The sequence below is a fragment of the Solea senegalensis genome, linkage group LG12 (assembly GCF_019176455.1).
Source record: "Solea senegalensis isolate Sse05_10M linkage group LG12, IFAPA_SoseM_1, whole genome shotgun sequence".
In the NCBI taxonomy this organism is placed as follows: domain Eukaryota; kingdom Metazoa; phylum Chordata; class Actinopteri; order Pleuronectiformes; family Soleidae; genus Solea; species Solea senegalensis.
In genome coordinates, this window is record NC_058032.1 from 12694119 (window position 1) to 12716923 (window position 22805).

The window sequence follows — 22805 nt, forward strand, 5'->3', positions numbered from 1 at the left end:
TAAATCGTTTTGAGCTCAGTGTGTTAAGCATATAATGGGCATCACGCAGAGAGTCTGATGCACATGTGGGAGCTTTGCACATGTTCACTTGACGGCAGAGTTCAAACAGCTCCAGTTCATTTTGGAGGACAGCCTCGTGCACACCATCAGACCGCGTTTGTTCACAAACCATATTTATCAATGTAATGAGTTCCACGTTGGTTATGTTTTTTCCCCATACACAGATTCTGCCAACGTCCCCAGTGGAATGAAGCAACCAACATCCAGGAGAGGGAGAATCCTCCCAGGACAGATAATGAGTTAAAAAGATAATCCATTAAAGAATTAAGCTGGGGTTTAAGTCTTAAATGCCTCAAAAATGACTCACAGACAAACTCTGGGTAGAGTCTCACAGAGGAGCAGAACCACCCATGATCATAGCTTTTCAAAGCAGGACTGTAATTCGATCATTTGAGAAAGGGTTATTGTCTGCATAAAAGTGGAATTCAATTCATTGTAGAGTTGTAATTTGGACCAAAAGGTGAAACATAAACAGAAGAAGAAGAAATTGGTTTCGGTCAACCAGTGAGGGGAATTATGGAATCAAAGGATGGAGAAAAAAACATTCAGAAACATTCTTGAGGACTGAAGCTGCTGCAATACAGCACTATAGAGATAAGGCTACTAATAGTAATAGTAAATAAATGTACCAAGGTCAATTTGACAACAATTGTGAGATTAAAGGCCAGAGTTCTTCATATTTGACATCAGTTTACAGACTCAGTTATGGGTCTGTAAACTGATGTCAAATATGAATGACAAGAGCGACATTTAATGATAGTTATTTGATCTATTTATAGGAGGTTTTGCAGTAAATGTGCGATTGTCTTAACCAATTAGATGCACACGCTGTGAATATATGCTGTGTATATAGTGTGACATCTTAATGATGAGCATTACACGGTGTGTCTATATTTGTGGTTCATCACAGAAGCAGGATTTATACGCATCCTCCTTCAGACATTCAGTCAACAATCTACTACAGTGACATGTGTGAGTGTGTCCCGGAGGCAGCATGACCTCGATCCCCCTCTGTGAGTCACATGCATGTCCTCTTTGCATCCAACCCATAAAAAGACTGCTGTCTTTTTTTTTTTTTATAAAAAGACTTCTGTCCTTTTGTGATTCTCTAATGGACAAGTTACAACGAGCTAAATTTGCCTCAGATACACACACACACACAGACACACACACACTCTTACATCTGCAGCATGAGTCCGACAGCACAGACGTGACAGACTCTCAGACACCACACTGACTGCATTCAGTGATTGAACAGCAGGGATTGAAGATATGATAAAAAAACAGGTTACAAATGGGTCCATTTGTTTAGTAGAGGCTGAAAAGTAAAACACGGTGTATGCATATGTAACAACTCTTGCCTTGAATCTCTTGTTCTGTCACTTATAGTTTGAGTTTGTGATTGATTTGGGAGGATTCTTGTGTTTTATGATTTGTGTAGACTGAGCTGAACACTTTTAATCAAAGGATGGATAAACGTTAAGGCTCTGATTGTTGAGCCTGCTTATTGATTTTTATCTCTGAGCAGTCAGAGGGTTTCTGAGAAACATCCTTCATATCATTTGAGAGGCAGAGAAAAAGGTGAAAAATCAAATATATTATTAAGTGATACAAATACATGAATAATTAGTGAGTACAAAGCAGAATTAATAAATCAGGAGAGTTGTCATGATTTGTCTTAATGAGTAGTAAACAGTGAAAACCTTTAATATCATAAGACCAATGAATCACAGGGCAGAATAAACATCATCATCGTAATTTGGAGGCTTTAAAGGTTGACGTCACACTGCACTGGGGGGAAAGTAAGTGTGGTCATTTTCATTATAATTAATATAACATAGCAAAGATCACAACGCAAATGTGACACCGTTAGAAACGACCTGTGAGTTCAGAATCCAAAATGGTAACACAATTCACTCTATTGGCCACGCAGACCTCTTTCTTTTTGCTGTACAGTGTTTCCTTCCAAGAATTCATGAGTAATCTAATATTCTGATGCCTTTTCAGCGGCGTAACGAGAGTGGCGTGGTTACAGAGGCCGATTTGAGGCCAGCTTATGAAAAACAATGCAAAAGAAATACTAAAGACTCCAAACCCAAGAGTCTGGTGAATGAGAATGAAAAACAATTAAGAGTTATTGTGATGTGTGATGTTTCTTGTGATGTGTGATCAAGCACAGTGTAATTGTTATGGTTATCGGCTTCCTTAGTTCCTTATCTATCTGTCTGTCTGTCTGTCTGTCTGTCTGTCTCTCTCTCTCTATCAATCTATCAAAAAATACAAGACTGAGTTTATTTGAGTCAGTTTTGTTTTTTAGTCACAGTCCAAATACAGCTGTCCTCTCATCTAAACATGAATATATGAGCTGTGTCTCCCCCTACATGAAAGATATGGCACTACTCTTGTCTTGTATATTTAAATTTAAACAAGTGATTGTTTATGTGGTACAAAGTCTTGTGTCCGGGTTGACCAAATTCTGCGTCCCAAGTGTCAAAGACATAATATCCACGGGTTGATGCGAAGAACAACAAGAAAAGCACACGACAATGGCAATTTGCAAAATTCCACAGGCGCTTAAACTTTAATAAATATTAAACATCACGTTCTTTTTCATATGTACATATATTGTACAGGAAGATCCTTTTGCAGTTGCTGCAAGTTAGAGACGAACCAGTAAAGAAACCTTTATAAAGAAATATACTGACCCTCGAAGCTTCCATGTGGATACAGTTGATACAAACAGGCTTACTTTACTTTTTTGTACATACATACATACATACATACAGGAACACATGATGGAAAAGTGACAAAATATAGAATCGAAAATCCACAGAGCACCAGGTTTTTGGTAACGTCCCTCACCAGACGGCTCTGAAAAAGAGTGTAAATTTCCCCAATGCAATTAAACCAAAATGAAACTAAAGTTCTGATTGTTTTGGTGTGACCGTAGTGATGTCAGGCCTACAAAAGCTTCAGTTTGCAGTGTGTGCGTTTAGTATTCAGATTACACACAGTTTGCAGTGTGTGCGTTTAGTATTCAGATTATACACAGTTTGCAGTGTGTGCGTTTAGTATTCAGATTACTGGCCACTTAACAAGGAAACATTTGCATTTTGTGCTACAGTAGCTGTTCATATGGGTGTGCTGCAGTCCTGGGCTGGAATATGAAATAACATATCACATGGAGATTTGAAATCTAGGTTGTAGATTTTGTGCCAGTCCAGATAATGTCATTTTACATTTTACAAACTGCATTCTATCTTATCTAAATCACCCTTGGAGTGAATCCTCCAACAAGAGTCTAGGTAGCTTACAGGGATTAAAGCTTGGCTTTAGTGCTGGTCAAAGATGGAGGTTTCATTTCTCCTGGTTTGTCATCGTTGTGTTTAAAATCTGCATTCGTCTGTGATCTGTCAACATTTGATCATGGTATTCTCTCTTTGCAGCAGGTCTAATAGTCTGAATGAATGTGATCTGACAGAGTTTGTCTTTGCGGAAAGGCCTGATGAAAAGGTCTCAGAGGGGTTTGGAAACACAAAGTTAATCTCTATAAGAGAAGAGAAATGAGAAGGCTTGGTGTATCATGCAGCGTGGCCTCTCTTCATCCGAAGGAGAAAGTTTCGCTTCTCCTCCAGAAGCTCCTGAATGCGTTTGTTCTTGGTTCTCTCTCGGAGGTTGATCCGGCGCTTTGGGATCAGGTTGCTCTGAGAGATATCGCTGTCCGCAATGATCCTGTTGAGCAAAATGTCGATGGAGTTATTGTCGCTGTTCTCCTCGGCTCTTCCCAGAGGTCCCAGAGTAGAGCCTGTGGTGGTTGTAACGGGTGGTTTTTCTGTCGTCTGTGCGGCGACGGGGTCTGGGGTCGCCGTAGCGACGCTCACAGGGATGTACTCGGACAGGTCAAGCCAGGGTGAGGAGGCAAGATCTACCATATCCTCATTGGCGATGGTCGGGATCACCATGGTGAGGCCGTCATCCAGCAAAATAGTGTCACTGATCGCGGCCACATTACTGTAAGACACTGTGATGTCATCGCCACTGAGGATGGTTCCACTGGTGACTGTGACATCACCAGAGGACAACATGGTTCCACTGGTGACTGTGACATCACCAGGGGACAACATGGTTCCACTAGTGACTGTGACATCACCAGAGGACAACATGGTTCCACTGGTGACTGTGACATCACCAGGGGACAACACGGTTCCACTGGGCACCGTAAGCTCAGACTTCATGGTACCAGTGGACGTTTGGAGACCATCAAATATGGCGGGCGTTACGGCCCCAGTGATGTCATCGTACCAGAGTGGAGTCTCCTCTGTGACTGCTGTGCTGTTACTGATGAAGGTGACATTCACTCTGGAAGTGGGAAAAGGCGATGGATTAAACACAGTTGTGCTGGACGATATCGTTGAAGTAAAGTACTCCGTTGACGGTGCTTGACTTGAATATGGAGAGGGAGTTGGGGTGTAATGAGAAATTTCTTTCACTTTATTTGGTGTTTTCTTTTTTGAATTTGTCTTTTTTACTTTGTCCTTATTCAGATTAACCTTGGTTTCTAAGGCCTTTTTGGGCCCTTGCTTTGGATTATTTTTGTTGGTTGGAAGCTTTGTCACTTTTGTCTTAGGCTGAATGCCTTTTTTGGGAGTTGACTTTTCTAGATGAATCTTTTTCAAAGTCTTTTTGGGTGTAACTTCTTCTAGAGGAGTCTTTTTGGGAGTAGCCTTTTCTGGAGGAGTCTTTTTTGGAGGAGTATTTGATGGAGGAGTCTTTTTTGGAGGAGTATTTGATGGAGGATTCTTTTTGGGAGTAGCCTTTTCTGTAGGAGTCTTTTTTGGAGGAGTATTTGATGGAGGATTGTTTTTGGGAGTAGCTTTTTCTGGAGGAGTCTTTTTTGGTGTTAACGTTTTCTTCTTTGGATTGATCTTTGCTGGGACATCTTTTCTTGTAGTATTTTTTGGTGCCATATTCTTTTTTGGGTTGATCTTTGGTGGAATCACCTTTTTGGAGGTTTCCTTTGGAGGAATATTCTTTTTGGGCTTGGATTTTATTGGGGCATCTGTTTTTGAGCTACATTCTGTTGGATTTGAGTTAGTTGAGCTGGTGGCTGCAGCGAACTCTGTGTTAGTTATCAAACCAGATGTTGTTAGACTATAGTACTCTGTAGTGCTCTGCAACTGTGTATCTGTGCTTTCGTCCATGTCAGGAACAGGCAGAGGCTGTGGACGAGCAGTACTGGGAGAGGTGGTAGAAACCGAGGCGGTTGTTATGGAAAAGGTGACGGATGATAGATGGCTTGCGATCATGTCTGTGGTTCTGAATGAGGTTGGAGTAGAATTAGGAAGAGGAGAGCTGAAGGCAGGAGGGTGGGTGATGGTCCAGGGGCTGGTGGTAGAGGATGAAAGTGTGGTGATGACAGGCGTAGTGGGTTGAATGGTGGTGAAACCAGAGCTGACGGTGCCAGTGGGTGGAGCTCTGATGCTGGGGTGGATAGTGGTGACGTGGATGGATCTGGAGGTGGGGTTTGGTGGAGGCTCTGTGTGGGTGAATCTGCTGCAGGACTTGCAGCACATGCGTTGATAGTCCGGCAGAGAGCAGTGGTGTTTCAGCGACTCCATACGACAGAACATGGAGCGGTCTCCATGACAACGCTGGCCTGTAAAGGAGAGAACAGAGAGCTGAGACTGGGCGTAGCCAGTGGTAGACACTGTAGAGGTGTGTGTGTGTGTGTGATTATAGCATCGAGAGTGTTAAATGAGTATAAAACAACAAGCATACATAGAGTTTGAAGCTGGATCATTAGCAGAGGATGCAGGGAGGAAGAAGAGGAAAAACCTGAAGAGCAGTCACAAGATTAGTCGAGAGCAACTGAAATAGAAAAAGAAGGGTTGCCGGTCATGTGTTGCAAATATAGCTGTCCTTCAGGTGTGACTTTTACACCGACAACATTGCTTCTTCACTACTTTTGACTCCTCCTTGTTCATAAAGCTTTGGGTTGCCTTCAGGTGCCCATCGTTGTTTCAGTTACATTTTCAACCTCTACCACCAACACCAGTGATTTTCTGCCATGCCAATGAATAGCCATGTTCTCCAGGTAATATTTCACCCTGTGACAGATAGTCAATGCATCTAGCCAGGGAACATGTCTAGTGAGAGAAAGATCACACTTTTTAAAACATTTTTATTGATACAACTTTGCTGTTGAGAATGACAGGAACTGAAACAATGAGATGTACGCCCCCCCGCATAATATATATAGATATATTCTTTTCTTAAGAAAAATAATTCAACTGTATCGAAAGTTACAAGTTCACAGTCACTTTGGTAAAACACTTCATTACTTGGAAATCAACCAGTCAATCTGTTTATCGATAGGAAAAAACAAACAAAAAAAACAAACAAACCAAAACATGAAGTACATAAATGACATTTGCTGTTTAAATAAAATACATAATTTCCATGTTGATGTAAAAACTGGAATGGCACATTAAGTGTCATATGAAACATTTACAAAACATTAATAAAATTTCCCTGATAAATCAAAGTGCATATAGACGCAGTGCACGTAGTCCATCTGAATGTTTCTTCAACGTTTGCCAAACGTTAGCCAGCCCCACGCAGCAGGCCAGTGAAGCCACAAAACAGTTACCCATAGTATAGAATATTATAGAAGAAGATAACAGTCATGAACATTATTAAATACAGTCAACACCAATGTTATATACAGTATCGCACTGCTAGGTCTGGCTTGGTCTCATACAGTCCAACTCCAGCAGAAGGAAACCTTGGATAGCTCGCTACATAGTCACAACAGAAATATGTGATCACAATACAATGACAAGTCTGAAGTGTTTTTTTTTTTCTTTTCTTTTCTTTTCTAGATGCCATGTGTGTCCATACCCTTGGCCCTTTGTAAACCCTTTCCAGTAGTCGGACATTTGGTCCAACATCACCTTGGTAGGTTTGATGGTTGGCGGGTGTGAGTTTGTTAAGTTGGTTTGAAGCTGCCTCTATTCCGAGTGAAACTTTGAATGAGTAAAGCCATCTCTTTCACAGATAAATGCCATTACATTCAATCCAAGATAAGGCATTGTTCATGTGATTAATGTTCATCAAACTAAAATGAGATCATCGGACGCTCTCAAATCAAAGTTTATGAGGTATTTCTGTATCTGATTGCGATGTGTAAAAGCCCAAATGATGAAGCACCCTTACACACACACACGCACACACACACGCACACACAAAAATACTCTTTTTTTTGGGGACAACGGACAAAGACGGCGAGTTCTCGTCACTCAAATGTTGATTTACTTACTCATCGGAGATTGCACATGAATGATCTGCTTCCATCGACATACACGGACAAACGGATGCACACACACACACACACACATGCATTCACACACATGCATTCACACAGGAGTGATGGGTGCAAATGCGCATGACAATACATGATCCTATCCTTAAAGAAAACAAGAAGAGACAGTAAACCACTGATCCATCTGAGATAATGGAGAGGCAACTAACTGACCAAGTCCTGCATAATATAGGTCTAACTCCTTCCCCTCGAAACACTTTACCTTTATTAAATATTCATCTGTATTCATGTAAAATCAATAAAAAAATACACATAACAGTCAAGGATCTAAGCGATCAATAGCAGTCCAAAGGTTTTAGGCAAATAAGCTACAGCTTATTCATGGTAAAACATTATTAATATTATTGTTACTCATATAGATTTAGATTTATAGGTATATATAAATACAAATATATCTATAGATGTATTTGTTTAAAGTCTGCAAGCACAAATAAGCTGCATTTATTGAACTTTAGTATAACAGTCAAAGAGAGGATGGCTGATGGTGAGGTGAAATGGGAAGCAACCTCAAGCGGTCAGACTACCCTGTTTTTTTGTGTTCTTTTTTGTTTGTTTTTTTAAATTAGCCTTTACTTCAAGATTCTTCAAGTTCCCTCCCACCGAAATCAAAATGTTTGCCTATGTCACTTCCTGTCCCTGTGCTGAGTTCCTGTCAATCTGAGAATGGAACGTAGAATGAGAAACCGTTCTCATCCAATGGAACCAGGATGTCAGATGAGCACTTTAGCAAAGATGTCCTCATTGTGACAAGATCACATTCACAATAAAGCTTTCATATTTTTTTTTATATATATTTTTTTTCTCTATATGTTTATTTATATACCTTTGATTTATTTTCACACCTGTTCCTCCCTGCAATGACAGTGCGCTGTAAAAAGAAAAAAAGCGCAGCTGCATCTCAGGAGTACGGTAACCCATGACAACACGCAGCTAGCTTGCGCAAACACGGCTGCCAAATGTGGAGGGGGGGGTCCCCTCACACACAAATGGCTCTTTGACACATTTCAGAAGGTGTCACAGAAAAACCTGTTCACTTTGCCACTTGGAATCCTTTTAACATCTAATATTTTGTTGATCTTTTGAGTTTTCAACTGGCCAGCGGTTACAACACAATGCTCCACAAAGGAGAGAAAGAGAGAGAGTGAGAGTGAGAGAGAGAGTGAGAGAGAGAGAGAGAGAGAGCAAGAGAGAACCAACTAGCACACACAGGAGCCAGAGACCTCCCCTCAGTCAGAGCTGTCTCAGACAGAGAGAGAGCGAGAGAGACAACACCCCCCTCCCCCCCCACCACAAGAGAAGCAAAAGCTTTGCCGCTCGCTCACGGGCGTGGGCACAGGCACGGGGCGTGGGGGAGGGCGGGTCAGGGGGCCAGCCGGGGCCAACCCTGCAGAGACAGGAGGACAGAGATAGGCAGGGCCCAGCAGAGGACAGACATGCAGCTGCAGCTGCTGCTGTGGAGGCCAGACTGGGAACTATAGAGGGAGGTTTTACGTAAGGAGGTCTTCGGGAAGCTGGGGTTGGGGCGGGACAGCCACTGGATCAGGATGTTGCCATTCTTGTTGAGGTCCGATGAGCCCTCTGTAGAGAAACAAGGAGTAAAGACGTTCTTAAAGTGAGATGAGAACTATTTGACATGTTCTTTTGGCAGGTAAACTGTGAGTGTGTACGTGTCCCTGCGATGGACTGACGATCTGTCCAGGGTGTGGCCCCGCCTTTCACCCTATGTCAGCTGAGATTGGCACAGTGCCCCGCTGTGACCCTCATGTGGAGGATAAAGTGCTAGAAGATGGACGGATGGATGGATGGTCTTTTGGTTTGATCACCTATCAATAACATATAATTTCTTCTTTTGGTGCTGATTCAAACACATTATGTAACTTTTAAACTTGTCTGGAAACACTGTCTTCAAATAAAACCTGTGTGCAGAACCTCAAGATTTAGACTCTCCTGCTGCCTGACATTACTAGTATCCGTGTGGTCAAGAGGTTAAGGCCTTTGTGTGCAATGAAATAAAATAGTGTGCCGACTTCCACAGAGTATGATTTGTCATGGCAGGCTATGTGTGGGTGGAGGTTGGTCAGCACTCACTGGGACATGGATCCAAGCGACAGACTCTGATGGTGTCTGGCTTACTGTCCAGACAGAGGCCGATGGTGTTGTCCCTGGTGTGGCACAGAGCCTGTCTCTGCTGGGTCCCATTGCCACATGTAACTGAGCACTGAAAATGAAGAAGATTCACACAAACACGTTGTGAATACATCTCCTGGTAAATGTGGCTACTGTGGTTTACTGGAAGTAGAGAGAGGTGAGATATCGAATGATCTGTTGCACAGATGCTTGTCAAAGCTGCCAAGGATACAATTCTGAGGAAGTCTTGAGATATTTAAAACACTGAATATTGGACGAAACAAAATATCACCACAGTCAGATCCAAGGAAAAAAAACTCTTTTCAAATGTTCACTTCCCCACCTGCGACCAGGGGCCGACTCTCCACTGGGTGGGACACTGATGTCTGTTGCAGGACCTGCGAGACTCGGGCCGGTCATCGTTGCAGTGTTTGTTGTGGATGGGGCGGGTGGAGTTGTCATCTGAAGGCTGGACACAGCTGACTGAGCGGATCTGCAAGCCCGTCTTTCCACATGGTTTGCTGCAGTTCTGCCACTCCCCTGTCACCCAGCTGCAGAACAACACAGAGGAGAGACAGGTGGATTTCTGAGGGCTGAGGTGAACATCGGCAGTAGGAGGATAACGGGCTGACTTAATGCTAATGAAGGCACCAATTATCTGTATGTCACTGTTTTCAAATTCCTCCGTTATACTTTAATACTAGAAATGTGTACATGGGTGGAGGGCAGGGCTTCTGGTTGCAGTCTCTGGTGTCTCCTCTCGGCTTCATGTTGGACTTGTTACAGAAGCTCTTGTGGACCATCTTGCTGTCAACTTTCCTTCTGCAACCATATCGCAGGTACTGCTTCCCTACAACGGAGGCGAGAAAGAAACTTTCAACACATAAACGTATACACACATAACGGTTTCAGAGAAGTGTTCAGCTAGCGCTTACTGTACCTCCACCACAGAGCTTGGAGCAGTAGGACCATCTTTTTGGGGCCCACTCGTAGGCACTGTCTTCTACCAGCATGTTGTTCTGAATGGGGGAGTCACTGTCCATGTTCATCATGTACTTATAAGACAAATTCACGTCCTCGTCTCCATGCAACTTCATCTGTCAACGGAGAGCGATCATCATTAAATGACTCGTTCCACATTTACGAGTGTAACTGAGCTCAAATTCGGCGAAATATCGTCATTTATTCACCATGACAAGAATCCCATGTCTGAGAGGGCCAGTTGTCTGAAGGGTCTCTTTGTCATCGTCGTTCTCATATTCCCACTCCACGCCCTTTTCGATGACCGAGTGGGATTCTGGGTATTCATTTTCACCGTTTAAAAATAACAGTCCCGATGCCACGTTCTTCACAGCTGCAGAGGTGTGACAAATACGTGTGGAGGTTTGCATAGTTTACCTCGAACGACGCACAGAGTCAAGGGTGCAGACGTTCACATGCAACGTAGTGTAAAGTGTCCCCTTACCTAAAATGTGTGAAGTCGCTTTCAGCTCCTGGATCAGCAGGTGTCTCGCTCCTCTTGGGATTTCGAGCATTTTCAGGAAGCCTGTAAATGAAAGACACATGAAAGAGTCCGTACTCATTTCAACAAGCATGCCAGCCCACTTACACAGCAGATGTGATCTTCACAAAGATTTATCATCTTGTGCTCTAATGCAAGTCTGTAATCTGAGCATGGGCAGCGCTTGTACTCACATGGAAACACTTACATTTGAACCCAAGTGGGGGTTTGGACATTGTTTTGATATGTCCTCTAGAGGGCGATGTTTAGCTAAACATGAGTAAACAGGAGCCGCTTGTTGACAATCAGCACAGTGTTTACCTTGTGATCACCAGCACAATTAACAGTTGCAGATAAACCGTGTCCAGCCTGTAGTCGATGAAGATGAGGAATGTTGTAACTGTGTGTGTGTGTGTGTGTGTTTACCTTGTTTCTTGGCTGTACGTGTGATAGTGTCTTTGAAGGTTTTGCAGCTGGAGTTGTCGCCGCCACACACGCCGCACTTGTCCTCCTGCTTCGAGGAGCCGACCACATTGTCACAGCCCACTTTCTGTTCACGAGCAAATGGGGGTTAAAAACGATACAGAACTTCTGAACGCACACACACACAAATCTCTTTCTCTCATACAGCACACACACTTATTACCTCACACTCTCCACGCACACACACACTGTACGGGTCCTTGTATGAGCAGCGCGTGCCGTCCAACACGTTCCTCTGCATGAAGACCACATCTCGAGTGTCCTTGGTTTGGCAGTGCAGGTGGCAGCGTTTGTTAGCTGGCAAACAAATAGACATTACTCATCTAAATAACATGACATTCATGATTGACTCATTTTACTATCTTTCCCTGTTCTGAATGAACTCTCCATACGTCTCCTCCCTGTCGCGTTGTCTTATTGTGTTTGTCTGTGTGAGTCATACTACAACTACATGAGGCTCTAGAGACCAAATCTGGCAGTTCATCCCAGTCAGAGTAAATACTTGTACTTCATCACGTTTACTACAGATGGACATAATTCAGAGACCTTTTTTTATTGCAGTTTTTGCACTAACAAACAGGCAGCAGAGGTGCAGTATATAGTTGAAGAACACATTTTTGTCAGGCTAAAACTAAGAATGCAGAAACACAGTCCATTACCCTCCTTATCATTGTTGTAATTGTAGCATATTCAAGCTATTCAATAGGCTCGGCTAATAAAATAATCAGCTAATTTGCAGGTATTTCAATAAAAAAACAACTACAAACAGTAGACAATTTCATGGTTGCACAGTGGTTGCACAAGTGACAGATGAATATCTTTAACTAGTCGGTTGAACGGACACACAGATATTCGGAATAGAGTCAAAAAGAGACAAAAACATCAACCGTGATCAAACAGTGCTAAACAAATGCTCCCATTTCACACAGGGTCTAAGGAGACACTCTTCTCACTCTTCCTTAACTCAGGAGATGACAGACCACAAATGGAATTCAATTTCACCTCCCTGTTCACTTTTTCTCTCTCACACACCGACATACACATCTGTGCTCTCCCTCCCTCTCCCTCTCTCTCTCTGTCAAACACACACACACACACACACACACAGACAGACTTAAGTGATCCGAGACTGAGAAAGTCTTGCAGAGAAATATGGCATTTAGCAGCAATAAGAACAAAGAAAAACAGTTTAGAGAGGCCCCTCTTAACAAAGTGTATGTAGCCTGACCTCTGTTTAGATATGGAGACAGCTCCACACTTTCCTCTATGGCTGCCCTTTAGCTGGATGATAAATGAATACATATCAGGAAGACAGTGACACCTCCACTTAGAGACAAGGGAGGTCTGACACACAAACACAGGGTAACAAACTCCAAATCTCAAAGACCTGAGAAATATTTGGAAACACACAAAAATGATGCCTGTTGGGTTCATTCATTCATTCATTCATTCATCGCCCGCCGCTTCATCCTCCCCACAGGAGGTTTGCGGGGCCTGTTGGGTTCAGGTCAAGCTAAATGTTATCCCATTGGTAATCTGATAGTTTATCAACTGTTAGCAGCTACATGGAGTAAAAGGTAGAGGGAGGGGGGTGGTCTGGTGGGGGGGTGGGGGGTGTTGAGGTTCAAATTACATCAGCAAATGGCTGGAAAAGGAGAAGACACCAAGTTCAAAGATTGTTTTCAAAGAGGATTTTCAAAGGCATGGCGTGTTTTTATGGGAGGGCGTCGACATACCTCACAGCTGTACTCGGGCTCAGCAGGACAGCCAGATGTTAATGACCAGAACTGAACACAGCCTATATATAAAAACCTCGAAAACCAAAACACATCCAAGAATGATGTGTTTGCTATGCCCTTTTTTTTTGTTTTAGCTTTTATCCATACAACTGCTCCAGTGTGGGATCTATTGTGGTTGGTCATTCACAGGTCGGTGTGCGTCTGTTTTGACAGCATCGTTCTATGCCCCGCATTTCTTCACCATAACTCCTCCCCCTGTTCCGTATGTGGGTGAATACTCACAGTCGGGGTGTTCATAAGGCAGCCAGTGGTGCTTGTTGCTGTGGAGTTCAAAGCGAGGGTCTGCAGCGTGGCATTGCTCCTCTCGCAGGTCGCTGTAGAGATCCTCACATTCATTGGAGTTGCATATCTGAAACTGGTAAGTCGCCCCTATACAGGTACGGCCCCCGTTGGCTGGTCTGTGAAAGCGGCAGAGCGGGCAACACACCCAACACGTTTACATGTGTCTAAAATGAGGTTTTATTCCAATAATTAATAGGAGTACTTCACCACTTTGCATCTAGCTTTGTATTACTAGAATATGGGTAGCATTTTTGAAAAATTGTCCCAACCTCAGTTTCCCCTGAGTTGAGAAGTATCTTCATTCTTTTCTTTGTGACGTGCACAATTTTTCCAAAATACTAGCCCTATTCTAGTAATAAAAGGCTTAATGCACATCAGTGAAGTATTCCTTTAATTTAAAACAGAAACATGACACATGTAACATGGAAAAGGAATTCAATCAAGAGTGAGAGAGACTTTTACATGATGAAGCCCAGATAGGAAACATGATATGATCTCCTACCTTGGATTGTCACAGTCACGTGTGCGAAACTGTACTCCTCCCCCACATGTGCGGGAGCACTGGCCGAACTCACTCCAAGAACCCCAGTTTCCATCTTGCTTTATGATGTCAGGGGTCAACCAGATGCAGTGACCCTTAAAGCAGTGCTGCAGAAGGTCAAGAACAAATGACAGACGTTGTTTCAGGTTGGGGGGGTGGGGTCATCAAATGATCCGACATACTGTATGCGACACGCCCTGCTCAGACCTGATATTAACATCTGTCCTCGGGGAACAGTTTGCATGCGGCTGTGTGCACCTGGCATTAAAATCCTCCCGTGACCACATGTGGTCGGACCTGGCCTCCCCACGCCCTTTACTCAAATACACACTAATGTCCAGACTGTTGGAGAGAACGAGAACTGAGGGATGTTTGTAAATGTCATCGTGCTTGTGTTTGCACCTGTGTGCGTGTGTGTGTGTGTGAGAAACATTTGAATCATTAGAAAACAATAAATCACATGGTGATCAGGGTTAATATTGTGGGGGGTGCCTGTGATCAGATCACTTAAGACGTTATTAATATCAGGTCTGAACGGGTTCTTAAAGTACAGCATGAACATGTATTAATACCTTCCCATTTCCACACGTGGTGCCATCAATGGGTGGTCCTTTCTTGGTCTTGCAGAAGAAGGGATTGTCTGGGTGGCTACACCACAGCTGCTTACATGGGTCAAATGTGCGATACTGTGGGTAAAATAAGAGAGACTCTTGCTTAGAATCAAAAGCCTAAACACACAGTATACACACCCAGCACAACATAACTGGCCTTCGTTAATACGAATCAACCATCATGAAATAGCTGGAATGAAAACAGGAAACAAAAGAAGGATATCAGGAAACAAAAAGAGAAATCACAACAACAATAACCACAACTGTGTTGTACGCCACAACAAGAACACTGACCCGCAACTGTGTCACTGCGTTGTACACTACGCTCCAGTGAGAAACACACACTTATTCATGCAAACTCAACCAAAGGATGGACGAGAGAGACAAGACTCTCAGAATGAGACAGCCGTGATTTAAACAGGTCACAAGGGAGGGCAGAGGGCAGAGGGCAAACGGCCAAAAGGTGAGGTCTCAGCGACCTCTAAAATGCCCCTAGACACAGATCAAGTTCCAAATTCTCCTCCTTGTCTTATATGAACCATTGATGAGGATGCCACCATAGTAACCTACAGTCCAGTGTATGAGGGGCCATGCCCTCCTCTCTCTTTTTCACAATTTTCCCTACACGCCAAGACCCTGGGGAACCTTTGCAGGTCAGAGGGTGAGTCGCAGTCAATGGCTCGACTGCGGTAGGTAATCACAGATGACATCAGACTGGAGGATCCTAAAAGCTGAGTCGAAACATGGAAAAACAGCCTCTGTTCTGGCTTTTTCTCCTCGGATGGGAAATATTTCCAAAGTTTTCCACTCGTTTATAGTCAAGAGTGAGCCAATATAATGAGGCTTTTCCTGCCAGTGCTGCAGTGATTTAACACAGACTTGCAGGAAAAGGGTATATGGTACAGCTCAACTGCTGAACTGCACCAAGGCCACTGAACCAGTGAACTCGTGGAGTCAATGTGTTTTCAGGGATTTTAACCATAAGCCTTTTTTATCTTGAAATGTGAGCATTTTAGAATCCTGCAGACAGACGTCCAAAAAAATGACGATGGGTAGAACAAAGAAACAAAGTACAGTAAAAAGAAAAGCAAGGAGCAACATTACAAACAACTACAACTTCAGAGGACAAATAGAAAAATTAAAATCTGAGAAAACAAACGACGGGCCACATGTCTTCCAGAAAGTGGTGTCACCTTACCTGCGTTCCTGACTGGCCCGCCTTTTGTAGCTGAGGGGAATGGGTTTGACAAGAGAATAGAGGGTAATCTAGCAATGTGAGCAAAGCCTCGGAACAAGCCCTTTGTCAATCAAGCAACAGCTTCCCAACAGCGTGCCACAGTGGCTTCACAGTCATAGAGCGGGTGAGGGTGACAGGTGGGAGGTCAAGATGCCTGGCAAGATGCTGAGTGAAGCTCGTCTACTGTGTGATGTTGTGTTTAGAAATATATTGTTTGTATCAAGGCACTGTGGCATCAAGCTAAGTGTGATGTTAAAGTAGATGTTATACTTAACATAAATAACATAACAGAAAAGAAAGAGCTATCAAAACCAATTACCTGCTTTTAAGCAAGATGTCAATCCCACCAGTGGCCGGGAAAGGAAAGCAGAGGACATCAGAGTAATGTGAATAGTTGTGTATGTGTGACTCTCATGACAGTAAATATCATAGGGTTCAGTTACGATAGGAAGCTCAAAATGTAGCTATCCTACAAATTTCAACAGCGGATGATGCTCTTTCAAACGGAAGCACCAGCTGCCTACACCATCTCATTGAATTAAAAACAAAAGGCTGCTTCTCACAGATGTGGTCTTCAGTGTGTCATGGAAAGTGTTCATGTTAGTAAAGTCAGACTATGGGGATCTCTTACCGCGGTGCACATCGTGTAGCCCACGCCGAAGTCAAAGCGGCACTGTTCGTTCATGGAGTAGTGCAGACCGGGGAGCTGAGGCAGTGACGGCCAGTTGTGGTCAAAGGGGTCGTCACGGAGACAGTCATAGGAGCTACAAGAGCAGACGGAAGAGACGGGATGAGATGCTACTTTCATTTACTTTTCCAGGTGCTTGTTTCATTACAAAATTAGAAATGGAACTAGTTACGAGAAAAAAAAAACAACGGAGCCCCTCTGGTGATATGTGATTAAAAAAAGAGATAATAATGCAGATAGGCTCAGTGGATTTATGCTGACCGCACTGCTGTATCACTTCAGCCGGGTCATTTTAATGTCGCCAAAGAAGAGACCCGTACAACCCCGTACACATTAATCAAATACTCATATCAGTGTGGAATCCTCTGTATGTGTGAGAATGTGTGTTTGAGTCTCACTGAAGGTAGCGCCCCAGCTCTTGCATGCTACATCTGGACCAGTGAAAGCGGTGGAAGGCAGCTTGCACCAGTGGAGCCATGATGCTGCCCATGTGCACCTCATCTCCACAGCGGTTCCCCTGGCCATCGTGCTCCATCCCCAGCCTGGACGGACAGAGGGAGGGAGAGAGGGAGGGACAGAGAGAGAGAGAGATGGGAAGAGAAAAGAGATGAATCAGTGGAGACAGTTTGGGAATGTGTGGGAGGAGAAGTAAGAACATAGCACAAAGGAGCGAGGCAGTGGCAGTTCTCTCATCAGACGTTGGTCGAGGTGACCAATGGACCGAAACTGTGATAAATCAATACAGACTTGAACTAACTGCTTTGTTGTCTTTTGCTGCATCATGTAAGGAAGCTTGAAGACATTATAATGGCAGAGCACTTACACGTGTCCAGTCTCGTGTGCCACCACAAAGGCAGAGGAGAAACCGTCCTCGTGGTTCAAAGTGCAGCTTCTCACGGGATGGCACATGCCTGTCACTGGGGCGTAACCTAGATAACCAGGAAGAGACGCTTTAAAAAAAAACCTACAGACATGTTATTCCACTGTACAGAAAGCATGAAACGATTAACTTGAAGAGAAATAGGGATCTCTATGAATTCAAAAAAGTGTTGGAAGCACTTTGGCTATTGTAAGTACACGACTTATATACAAAATATATAGCATTACAATGGTTGTTTATACATATTTTAATGCAGACATTTTGCATATTATATCTTTAACGATAGATATATATATAGATAGATAGATAGATAGATAGATAGATAGATAGATAGATTTACTTACTGTACAAGCTACACTACACTACACATGAGACACATCTTATTAAATACATGTTTATTGCTTTCTTTGTTGGGCAAACCCCTGGATCCTAACCCCAAACCCTAGCCCTCCACTCCCACACATGCCAATCTCCAACTCCCTGTGTGCTTGTCTGTCCTGTACTGCCATTAATTGTGGAGCTGTGGCTGGCCCTGCACTGTCTATTGATTTCCTGCTGCTGAAGGCTGAGCCCAAGGGCAGCTGAAGGGCTTCTGGATAGCACGGCCACTGCCCTCAGAGGCCTCTCCCCTGAGCCTGCCTGTTAGTCTGCACTCTGCTGCACAGCAAACCACCAACAACCAAACCCACAGTGTGCAGTGAAACAGTACAAGGAAAACGAAAAAAAAAGAGGAATTTTGGAGTTTTCATGTGTGTACTCACAAGTTGTATGTCCTTTTTTTTCATGCAACTTGGACACACACGTATGAACACATTATTGTGAATACGGCCTTCATTACCCTGCATTCCCGTGGGGCCAAATTCCTGACGAGTGAGGAAGATGGCGTGGTCATGATACTCAGCATCTCCTGTGTCCTGCTTCTGCTGCAGGAAGGCCCAGCGACACACATTTTCCAGACTCTGAGATGGGTTCCCCAGTTCAATCAGACTCATGGACTGGAAAGAAAGAAACACACACATGCACACGCACACAAACACAGACACACACACACGGAGTGTAAGCACTGGGCAAAAACAGGGAAGTATACCTGCTTATATAATGGCTGGTACAACCCTGTAGAGGGCAGTGTCACAGTGTCATCCAGTATACTGTGAGCATGCAACTGCTGCGGCGTGAAACACACTCACACAAACACTTGCACAGCATTCTTACCCTAACCATAACAATCGTAACTAAATGCCTAACCTACGCATGTCCAAAGTCCAACCCACGGACCAATTGCGGCCGTCGGTCAGATTTTGTACGGCCAGAAGCTTCGGTTTTATAATGTACTATTCATAGTCCGTCCCAGATGAAACAAGTCATGAAAAACATGTCATCCCCATTAGTTCATGTGGTAAAGATTTGCACTTTGAAACCTTGAGTCCTGTGTTCAAAACTCAGCCATGACAGACAGATACATCCATCAATCCTTTATTATGATTTCACTCCTGCGTGGCTTAGATTTGGTTACATTGCCATTTAAAAATGATAATTGTCAGAAGAGTATTTGTATGTAACTTTTAGTGTCTTAAGGGACCATTGCCCACCGGACATCTGCACATTATCAAACCAAACTTTATTTAAAAAGTTAAATAAACCTAATTCCAACCCTTAGACCAAAATTAAACCCTCAACAAGCCCCGACAAGGCCAGTGTTAATACCAGAGAAGGTCCAAAAGAGTACATGAAAAATACATGAACACAAACCAGCACACTGGTTTCCATGACTAACCATAACCTAAACCTAACCTCAGCATTACTTTAAAAAATGACTTCGCCCTAAAATGTAGTAATTTACATTATGGGGACTTGATTTTTGTCCCCATATGGAAGACAAGTTCCCATCATGTGAGTGTGTGCACACACACACGTTTAAATAATGAATATTAAAACTGAAAGCTGAGTCAGTTCATTAATTACCAATAAATTGATGACAGAACATTTACTTCTGATAAACTGTGTAATGTTGACACCCAAACATCTACACAAATACTAGCATTTTCGCATTCACCTTTCATGCTTTTTCCCTTCATTAGGCCGTCCACTCTCCTCCCCTACTCACTCCTCAACATGGTCTGCAGTACACCGTACTCTGTTCCATCTCTCTCCTCCACTGCTTCCCTTTTTCGCCTCATTTCCTATACTTTTCCTGGCTGTTTGCACAGTTCACAGCTGAATCAAACACCAGAGTGTGTGAAGAGAGTGAGCACTGCAGCAAAGACATATGGCCTCATACCTCTGCACATATGACGGATTGTGAAGTCTGAGTCGCAGCACGCACTCACTGTACACTACACACATGTTCATTAAGTGCTTGAGCGCATTTGGTGTATTTTTTTATGATTTTTCTGAAATTTGTAAGGATGAGTACTGTGTGAACATGTTGTGTTGGTGTGTGTGTGCGTGTGTGTGTATGGGTGCGCCCGCATTCAGGGTCACACAGGCAATCTGCAGGCTGTCTGGGTGCAGCTCTGTTGCCACGGTAATTGGGGATGATGGACAGCCAGAGCTTTAGCTGAAGCTGCATAGGGGCTGGTCCAGAATGACCAATGTAGGTGTGTGTGTGTGTGTGCGTGTGTGTACGTGTGTGTGCGTGTGTGTGTGTGCTCCACTGGGACTGCAGACATGCAGAGGAGAGAGGAAGAGATAAGGCTACATCATAAGTGTATCACAAAGCTCCTCTCCAGCAATAAAATCATTTGTACCTTCCTGTGGGGTAATCCCTGCCCTCGTCCATTCCTCCCATCTCTAGCTTTATCTGTTTTTCCTTCTCTCTCACTCTTTCTCTTCCTCTCCTCAGCTCAGACGAGCAGATTATGTTACAGCGAAGAAGAAAATGATGCCACCCCCATCGTCCGGTCTCTCTGTTTATGAATGAGGGAGGGCCATCATTGATTGTTTATCTTTGCCTGGACTTCCCATGATTCTGTGCTGCAGCCTACTGGGAGGAGGGCTGATTGCATAACGGGCAGAGTTTCTGTGTGCTTTGGTGCTGAACTGTGAAGGCGTGTGACTTAAAAACACTCCCCTGGGACGCTGCATGCTTTTAGTTCCTCTTTTGCTCAGTCCACTGAAATAACAGGCTCCGGGCATCAGTGCGCGCTGATGAGGATGTGTGCTTCTGTATGTTTGTTTATGAGTGTGTGTGTACTACTCAGCTCTGCTTTCTCTAGGTACTTAAAGTGATTGTAGCAAAATCCTAGTATCAAAGATGGCGCCAACAGAGAGCGTAAGCCTGCACTTTCCAAGAGCTGCAGCTCAGGACACTTCTCAGTAGAAACTGTGTCTTGTGATGTCTTACCTTGCCGTAGCCCAGCATGATAATCCGCACCAGCACCACGTTGATCTTTGCTCCTAAAGACTGGTCATGGTAGATCTCATTCACCTATGTCAAAGAGAAAAACACGAGTGAAGACAAATATCAGCAGCATGTCAGAGAATAAAGGTTCTTATGAAGCAAACTTTCAAGTTGTGAGGTTGTGATGATGGTGAGCCATTAATTAGTAGACATTGATAATATATTGAATATTAATAAGATCCACCAACAATGGACCTCCACATATCCTTGTCCCCATATATGGTCAAAGCCTGTCTACCCTCCCTCTCATCACTTAAAATGAACATCATTCATTCCTCTCTCATCTCTGGCTGTGTCCCTCCTGTTCTTAAAACTGCCGTTATCACTCCCACACTCAAGAAACCCAGCGTGGAACTCAACATCTTGGACGACTTGTCTAATTTACCATTCATTTCAAAAAAATACGTCTCCAAGTTCACTGCGCCCAAACTCAGTCCATGTACTGTGATCAGATGAGTCAAAATTTCAGGTTGCTTTTGGAAAAGATTTGTCTCCCATTGAAAATGGATGGTGCATAACGAAGAGGAGACTTATTTATGTTTAACAAATCGCATCAGGTTTTTCAGAAAAAATAAAAAAATGTTGTCCTTTTTTCTGTTAAATAAAGGTTCAAGTGATTTAAATAAAACAAAAAACAAAAACAAATCTTAAGATTTTATTGCATTTTCACTAGTGTTGCTGATCTTCAAGAATAAGGCTGACGTGTAGGACTATAGTAACTACAGAGGTATAAAGTTGATCAACCACACCACGGAGACGTGGGAAAGAGTTGTTGAAGCCCAGTTAAGGAGAGTAGTGAAGAGCAGTGAGCAGCAGCATGGGTTCATGCCAAGAAAGAGCGCCACAGATGTGACGTTTGCTTTGAGAGTGCTGATGGAGAAGTGTAGAGAAGAACAGATGGAGTTACACTGTGTTTTGTGGATCTAGAGAAAGCTTATGATCGGGGGCCAAGAGAGGAACTGTGGTATTGTATGAGAAAGTCAGGGGTGATAGAAGCATGTGAGGGTGATGCAGGACATGTATGAGGACAGTGGTGAGGTGTGCCGTTGGGAGTGATGGATGGGTTCAAGGTGAAGGTGGGATTACATCAGGGATCAGCTCTGAGCCCCCGCATGTTTGTAATGGTGATGGACAGGTTGACAGATGAGGTCAGGCAGGAGTCTCACTGGACTATGTAGTTTGTAGATGATATTGTAATCTGTAGTGAGGGAAGGGGGACATGTGGACGTGAGCCTGGAGTGGTGGAGCTATGCACTGGAGAGAAGAGGGATGAAGGTTAGTAGGCGCAAGGCAGAATACCTGCGTGTGAGTGACAGTGAGGCGAGTGGCACGGAGAATAATGGAAGGAGTAGAGGTGGAGAAAGAATTTAAATACTTGGGGTCAGCCGTCCAAAGCAGTGGACAGTGCACAAGAAAGGTGAAGAAGAGAGCACAGACAGGGTGGAGTGGGTGGAGACAAGTGTCAGGGGTGATGTGCGACAGAGGGATAACAGTGAAAACTGGTCGTGAGACCTGCTATGATGTATGGCTTGGAGACAGAGGTACTGTCTAAAAGACGGGAGGTGGCAGAGCTGAAGATGCAGAGATTTTAGATGGGAGTGAGCAGGATGGGACAGGATTAGAAATGATCATAAACGAGGGACAGCTCAGGTTGAACAGTTTGTAGACAGAGGTGAGTGAGTCAAGGTTGAGATGTTTGGTCACGTGCAGAGGAGGGTTAGTGATGAGATGGAGCTGCAGGGCAGGAGGAAAAGAAGAGGACCACACAGAAGGTTCATGGATGATGTGAAGGAGGATATGAGGACAGTTGGTTTA

At 43.7% G+C, this 22805-nt stretch overlaps 1 protein-coding gene across 2 annotated transcripts in view; it reads right to left on the reverse strand.

Moving 5' to 3' along the window:
• Positions 1 to 2613: 2613 nt before the first annotated feature.
• LOC122778359 (A disintegrin and metalloproteinase with thrombospondin motifs 2-like) overlaps positions 2614 to 22805 on the reverse strand; it is a 102389-nt gene continuing 82197 nt past the window's right edge. Inside the window, exons 5-23 of one of the 2 annotated variants that reach the window (XM_044040143.1) lie at positions 20934 to 21017; positions 18429 to 18585; positions 17534 to 17639; positions 17109 to 17252; positions 16654 to 16786; positions 15984 to 16013; positions 14747 to 14860; positions 14136 to 14281; positions 13574 to 13749; positions 11716 to 11849; positions 11496 to 11619; positions 11034 to 11114; positions 10759 to 10922; positions 10509 to 10665; positions 10283 to 10418; positions 9912 to 10119; positions 9530 to 9659; positions 8933 to 9019; positions 2614 to 5716 (exon numbers count right to left, since the gene is read on the reverse strand). In XM_044040143.1, coding sequence (XP_043896078.1) covers positions 3642 to 5716; positions 8933 to 9019; positions 9530 to 9659; positions 9912 to 10119; positions 10283 to 10418; positions 10509 to 10665; positions 10759 to 10922; positions 11034 to 11114; positions 11496 to 11619; positions 11716 to 11849; positions 13574 to 13749; positions 14136 to 14281; positions 14747 to 14860; positions 15984 to 16013; positions 16654 to 16786; positions 17109 to 17252; positions 17534 to 17639; positions 18429 to 18585; positions 20934 to 21017 — 4386 coding nt within the window. In that variant the 3' untranslated portion in view covers positions 2614 to 3641. The remainder of the gene's footprint in view (positions 5717 to 8932; positions 9020 to 9529; positions 9660 to 9911; positions 10120 to 10282; positions 10419 to 10508; positions 10666 to 10758; positions 10923 to 11033; positions 11115 to 11495; positions 11620 to 11715; positions 11850 to 13573; positions 13750 to 14135; positions 14282 to 14746; positions 14861 to 15983; positions 16014 to 16653; positions 16787 to 17108; positions 17253 to 17533; positions 17640 to 18428; positions 18586 to 20933; positions 21018 to 22805) is intronic. The other variant, XM_044040144.1, reaches the window with a different exon arrangement.